This window comes from Octopus bimaculoides, chromosome 4 (genome assembly GCF_001194135.2).
Source record: "Octopus bimaculoides isolate UCB-OBI-ISO-001 chromosome 4, ASM119413v2, whole genome shotgun sequence".
NCBI classification, from domain to species: domain Eukaryota; kingdom Metazoa; phylum Mollusca; class Cephalopoda; order Octopoda; family Octopodidae; genus Octopus; species Octopus bimaculoides.
Window position 1 is genome coordinate 108,557,362 of NC_068984.1, and position 7,562 is coordinate 108,564,923.

General features: G+C 36.3%; 1 protein-coding gene across 1 annotated transcript in view; it reads left to right on the plus strand.

Moving 5' to 3' along the window:
- LOC106876787 (zinc finger protein 236) overlaps positions 1-7,562 on the plus strand; it is a 67,513-nt gene that overhangs the window by 16,503 nt on the left and 43,448 nt on the right. The window contains exons 6-7 of the mRNA XM_052967663.1: positions 3,993-4,150; positions 6,860-6,979. Of these exons, the coding sequence (XP_052823623.1) occupies positions 3,993-4,150; positions 6,860-6,979 (278 nt within the window). The remainder of the gene's footprint in view (positions 1-3,992; positions 4,151-6,859; positions 6,980-7,562) is intronic.

Here is a 7,562-nt window from a genome sequence, read left to right on the forward strand (position 1 = left end):
TATATATATACAGGGTGTCCACAAAGTCTGAGTACATGGAATAAATAAAATAATAGCATAAACAATTAAATATAAGAAATAATAATTTCTTAAAGTATGTGTTAATCCCCATGTTCCCAGACTTTGTGGACACCCTGTGTATATATATATATATATGGCAATGACAATTTATGGCCATTAATTTCTGTTGTGTTATGTGTTTTATAGGAGTAATTTGCAGGCCTCACAACCAACCCTTTTCTTTATGAAGTGAAATCTTTGTTACAAGGAGACTGGATCCCATCACTGAGAACTATGTTGTTATACATAGTGGTGGTGTTCTGGAGACTTGCTCAATTATAACTATTACAACATAATATAAAAATCATTTTGTTTCATATTCATTTTTTTTTTTGCTAGGCACAAGGTCAATATTTAAAGAGGTGAGGAGATATTTGTGGGAGATTAGGTTCAGGACATACTAAAGATTCATTTCTACACTTCTTGGTTCAACTTATTTTATCAAGCTAGTAGAAAATATAAATGTGGAAAAATAGCAACAATAAATTGTGTAATTTCTTTTTATTAGTTATATCACAGTAGAAGGTAAACCGTCTACTAACTTCAGTGGTATGATAATTCAGTGTGGGTAATAACATATTCACTTTTAGAAATTCATAATGTACTAATAAATTTCATGACAACAAAATACAACACAAAGTTGAATAGTGGTGGTAAGTGATGAAGATATGGAGATGGAGAAATATGTTTGCTGGGGACAGACAGTAAATGTCTACTGAAATATGAATACTGAAACCATGTGTACAGCTGTGTGTCAATCTTTTCAATAACATAATCTTACTCATGTTCCTATAAGTGAGACTTGCGCTGCTATGAAAAAATGAAGAAAGTAACAGGCTATGACAGATGTTTGCCAACTGAAACAAGAGAGAGCATAACTGAAACAAAATAGTGGAACAGATGACGTGATTGCAAAATACTGAAAGCACAAGTTCTGCTGGATGAAACATGTCTTAAAGTTCACAGACAATAGGTGGATCTGTGCAATTGAGTGGTATCCAAGAGATTAGAAGAGACCAATTGGAGAACCTTCAAGATAATGGGTGGGTGACATAGTCAAACAATTTAGGTCCAGATGGAAGAGAAAGATGCACTCAAGGGAAGAATGGACGCTCATTTTGACCATTGATATATAGATACATGTAAGAGCATCTGATTGTCTGGATGATAAAGGAGATATTGTATAGATATATGACAGTAATTTATTTGGTAGAAATTAACAATTTTCAATTACAACATCCATAAGAAACTAGATGGCATTATGCATGTTCTTGAAATATAATTCTTTACATGTTTACCTCTTTAGTATTCAGATTATTTTGTCAAATGTAAGGCTTATTTATTCACATTTTTTGGACTTAATAAAGCGTTATCTCATAGCTTTGGGACATATCTGACCTAAATATTCTATCTGTTTTGTGTTTAGACTAACCAGATAAGGCCTTTCATACCTACCCTGCAATGTCATTCTAAACAATCACATCATCAGCATCTCAGAGCTACACGATAATGCATGATCACTTCAAAACAATGTGAATAAATAAGTAATATATATGACAATAATCTGAATGTCCATATCCAGCCTAAATATTCTACCTGTTTATACACATACATATATGAATTTACATTTCTGGTTACAAATTGAGCAGGTTTGTAAACTGAAATAGTTTCCTATATAAATTTGTACTGAAAATGGCAACTACAAAAGGTGATAACTATGTCATGGTAATAGATTGAAATTCTGTGTGTTGTTAATGCTGTGATCTAATGGCACTTTGCACTAGAATTGACCTGTATTGCTTGGTAGATTGTTGCATCTGAGTTGGCACTTCATAACCAGTCTGCTATTCTTATATACAAATGGTTGGTAAACTAGTGGAATCAAGATATGGTAAATTAACGACAGAACCTGTCTTTTGCATTAAAACTAGCTGAAACATAGGTTCTCACTCTGGTTGAGAGCTATTGAAGACAAAGGCCATGCAGCTTTGAATTTCATTTATGTAGCTATTGCATAGTTGAGATTTAATGCTCTCTTATAGTTCCAATAAACTGGTGAAAATGGTGACAGAAACTACATGAAGGTCACTACAAACCCATCAATATTTCAACTCAGAATTTAGGGGATAAAACATCTTGTGCAATACTCAACCATTTCTGTCAACTTGCTGTCCTTGTGAAATTTATAGTCAAACAAAGCAAGTCTTAACAAAATTATTTTGTCTTGAATATGTGATTAGGATTTGCTCGTTTGTGGCAGTCCATCAAAATCACAATGAACGTCTCTTTTATTTATGAATCTTTTGATCAGTAAACATCTCACTCTTTGATGCACAGCTTCAGATGCAGATGGGACATGTGGATGTGGTTGCAGAGACAAGGTGTTAATCTGCATGCATGCTTCTTTTCTTGTTTCTCCTGTTAGTGCTGATTGCATTTCTTCTCCATAGAAAAGAACATGTTATTCTCACTCCCCTTAAACACGAACATCTTCATGTTTAAGAGGATAATATTTTCTTGGTAAGTGTTGTGATTGTGTTTTTTTCTGCTGTTGGAAGAGACAGAACTGGTATTATCCTACTGGAAAATGTTTTCAAGAGCTCTGTTCATGGAGCTAATATAATATTGGTTTGAAGTGTTTAGGTTAGATGTGGATAGATGATGTGTGGAATGAATGTGTGGATGGATGATGGATTAAGGAGAAATGAAAGCTGGCATTTCGTTTTTAGATTTGGTTTGCAAGATTCTTTATGTGAGTTCGTGTGTTGAAGCATATTCTGTTGTGTCTGGGGAGAGTCATTTTCTTTTTGTGCTTTATAATTTAACACACTCACCGGTAAAATTTCCACTTATTTCTTATTTTTATTTTCCTAAAATTTTTCCATCTCCTTATCTTCATCACTTACCACCACTATTCAACTTTGTGCTGTATTTTGTTGTCATGATGTTTATTAGTACATTATGAACTTCTGAAAGTGAACATGTTATTACCCACACTGAATTATCATACCACTGAAGTTAGTAGACGCAACAAAAATTTTAAGAAAATAAAAATAAGAAATAAGTGGAAATTTTACCGGTGAGTGTGTTAAATTATAAGGCACAAAAAAGAAAATGATTCTCCCCAGACACAACAAAGTTGGCATTACCTGTGAAGAAATCGGTGTGTTGTTGTATGTGACAGCAAAAAGAGGAGGAAAGGTGTGGGTGAGAGACAAAAGAAAGAAAAAACAAACACTAAGGTTCTCCTGACTTGATAAAGTGTGCATTAGTGAAAACTGAATTAGCTCTCACTGTGAGAGTGTGATCTGACTACATTTGAAACTTTGTTAATGTCAAAAGATAACACTGTTTTTACTAAATTTGTTAAAAGTGAGAGTCCACTGAATGAGGGATATGTGGGAGTGGGTTGCCAATAGGTGTGATTTTATGGAAGAGCACCGGTTGTCATTAAAAAGGGAGAGATGTTTACTGAAAGTTGGCTGTCAAAGTGGGTTCTTTTTCTTTGGAATGGGACACATAGTAACATGTTTCTAAAGATTGGGTTATATCCAGAGAGAGAGAGAGAGAGAAGAAATTAGTGAAGACAAAGGCTTGCTGTGTAACACACTGAGGGTAATCAAAAGGATATTGTTGGGACTGGTGACCTTATTTGTTTGAAGCAACTGAAGTTGCTTTCAGACTTGACAAATATGTGTACCTGGTGGAATGGAAAGCGAGGTTTTGAGAAGGTTTACTTAGTGTGTGTTGCGCAAATTTGAGTACAAGCTGAGTGCTAAATATTGAAGCTTTCTCTGTAGGAGTACTGCAGAAATGGAATGAAAGGAGCAGCATGTGTGTATGTGCAGGTGTTGTAAATATATGTTTTAGCTTCTAATGTATGGATCTCTTGCTTTACAAATGATGTAAACTAAGCATTTACTCATTTACAGGTGAACGACCATTCAGATGTTCGATGTGTGATAAATCTTTCAATCAGAAAGGTGCACTTCAAATTCACATGACCAAACACACTGGGGAAAGACCTCATACCTGTGAATTTTGTTCAGCAACTTTTTCTCAGAAAGGAAATTTGCGAGCTCACATACAGGTGAGATGAAATGTTCTGTTAAGAAGAAAAGGCCCTATAACTGTTTTTTTTTGAGACTTTGTAGATTCACTACTAGTTTCGATCAAACTAGTTCTGCTGTCAGATGTATGTATGTGTGTCAGTACATGCATGTGTGTGTGAGAGAGAGCATAAGCATGACTTTGGAATCACGTGGTAAGGGGTTCAGTCCTAATCCACGGATGTTGTCAGCTCAGTGTCTTATAGCTGGGAGTTGACCATTACCTTGTGAGCAAAACTGATAAATGGAAATTGAAGAAATCTGCTCTGTGTGTGTGTGTGTGTGTGCGTGTATTTTGTATGTGTATTTTTGTGTGTGTGTGTATGTATATATATATATATATATATATATATATGTATATGCACACACACACACACACACACACACACACACATGAATGTATATATGCATGCATGTGCTTGTGTGTGTGTCTGTGTGTTTGAGTTTGTATTTCTCCTCATCTTCACATGTGTTTGCTGTTTGTAAAAAAAAAAAAAATGCATCAATGATCATGCATATGGTGTTGTTTGTTTGCAGTCCACTGCATAAGCATGTCCAGGCTTCTTGATTTGTCTCAACATGTTAATTGATCATTGTAAATGAAAGATGCATTCAAAAAGTGTTGTTTGTTTCCAGTTCTCTTTATAACTATATCCAGAGCTGTTTGACAGACAAGTGACAGTTGGGCATCAAAAGAGCATTTGGCTGTTGAAAATTCTGCCCCAACATTGTCTTGTCTGACCCATGCAAGCAGAGAAAAGTAAATGTCAAAACAACAACGAGGATGATGATAATATGTGTGTGTGTTTGTATGCACATGTGTATGTGTGCGAATGTTTGTCACTCCTTATCTTGATATCATGTGATAGTTGTATATAAGGATTATTGTTTTGCAAGCAATATTATTCATTTCCATTCTTTCACAAAAATATGTCCAGCCATGGGAAAATATTCCCTTACATAGAAGGTAAAGGTTGACAACAATGATGGCTTTAGAGAATTCCATCTGATCCATGCAAGCATAGAAAAGTGGACATTAAAACAATAATGATGATATAGTGGTTAGGGTATTGCACTCGCAGTTATAAGATCATAGTTTCAGTTTCTGAACTGGTAGTGCATTGTATTCTTGAGCAAAATACTTCATTTTGCCTTACTGTGTGATCACTTTGACATCTGACATGTGGCACACCATGCACCTGTACAGGAAATGTTGATTTGATGGAGGGAGTGAGCTGATGTACAGCATAAACATTTGATCACATGCTGTGCATGAGAAGACCCAGCAAGCCAAGTGAGACCTAAATCCAAGGCCTCTGCCAGAGGTGTAAACAGCCCACTTATGCGTACCTTCCTCATTGGACACTAAACTCCGCTTGCGAAGACCTGTTGAGGCAAGTGAAATCGGAATCGAACTAAATTCGATGTCTGGCACCCATGCCAATGTTGTCTCCTTCATTGGACACTAAACTCGGCTTGCGAAGACTTGTTGGGGCAAGCGAAAGCGAAATCGTGATGGCACCTGTGCCCAGCGTCGCCTTCCTGGCACTTGTGCTGATGGCACGTGTAAAGACATTCGAGCGAGAACGTTGCCAGTGCTGCTGGACTGGCTCCTGTGCAGGTGGCATGTAAAATACACCATTTTGAGCGTGGCCGTTGCCAGTACTGCCTGACTGGCCTTCGTGCCAGTGCCACATAAAAGCACCCACTACACTCTCGGAGTGGTTGGCATTAGGAAGGGCATCCAGCTGTAGAAACTCTGCCAAATCAGATTGGAGCCTGGTGTAGCCATCTGGTTCACCAGTCCTCAGTCAAATCGTCCAACCCATGCTAGCATGGAAAGTAGACGTTAAACGATGATGATGATGATGATGAAATAAAATATTCTGTGCAGGTTGTTCAGCAAGAATTCGCAGAACATTTATCTGTCTAGCATATGTACGATCATTGATGCTTTTTTTTTTTACAAACAACAAACACATGTGAAGATGAGGAGAAATACAAACTCAAAAGCACAGACACACACACAAGCACATGCATGCATGCATATATACATTCATGTGTGTATGTGTGTGTATACATATATATATACATACATACACACACACACACAAAGAATTTGCAGAACATTTATCTGTCTAGCAAAGTCCACAATATATATATGAAATATTACTGCAAGCTGAAGCTTTACAACTTATTCTGAATTTCTTTACTTGTTACCAATCTTCCAATGATAAATTGTCTGAAGAGCAGAACCAAGAAAATCAGGTTAACAATTTGAGAATGATTCTGTTCCATTTATCATGGAATCTCTTTCCATTTTCTTTTTTTGTGATACATGCTAATGCTCTCAATGCTGGTGCCATAAAAATACTGAGCACACTCTGCAAGTGGTTGATAAATTGAATGAAGCTGTGACAATGCAAGACTTGAGAGGGCTCTTTAGTCTTCTTGATGGCAAGGCAACCACTAATGTGCTGATGCCATGAAAAATGCACTCAGTATATTCTGTAAAGCAGTTGGTGTTAGGAAGAGCATCTAGTCTTAGAAACCATGCTAAACCTGAGACATTGGAGTCAGACATGGTCTTCTGACCTGTTGGATTTTGATGAACAATCCAACCCATGACAGCATGAGAGACAAACAAAATGAAAATGATGATAATGATATATATTTTCAATTTCTTTCAGCGTGTCCATTCTTTGTCTAAAGATTCCGACAGTCCTAATTTCCAGTGTGAAGAATGTAGTTGTGTCTTCCGTAAACTTGGTAGTTTAAATGCTCATATAAGTCGTTCTCATTCTGAAACGGTAAGCTATAATTCTTCTTTTCTCTTGTAGTTAAAAGTGCTACTTACCTATTGGTAGGTTCTTCAATCTCTATCAATTACAAAATTGCAAGATTTTCTAGCCTTTGATAACCACAATTTGTGGGATTAATAGAAAAATATTGATTTCTAACATAGACACAAGGCTACAAATTTTGGGAGAGGCATGGCTGTGTGGTTAAGATGTTTGCTTTCCAACTTCATTGTTTCAGGTTCAGTCCCACTATGTAGAGCCTTGCCTAAGAGACTTCTGCTATAGCTTCATGTCAACCAAGCTTTGTGCATTGATGTAGTAAACTGAAAGAAACTCATCATATATATATATGTATGTATGTATGTACACATACACACACACAAGTGGGTATTGAAAAGTTCCTGGCTTTGGGTAAAAGGAAATACAGGAGGATCAGTTAATTATGATTATTCCCCTCTCAGATTCACACACTTATTGCAGCACTCCTTCAGTTTTTGTAAGCCCTGTAAAAGAATCCATAAAGTTGAGCCTTTTGTGATACCCTTAAAACTTAGAACTTTTCAGCACTCCGTCATATATATATATATATATA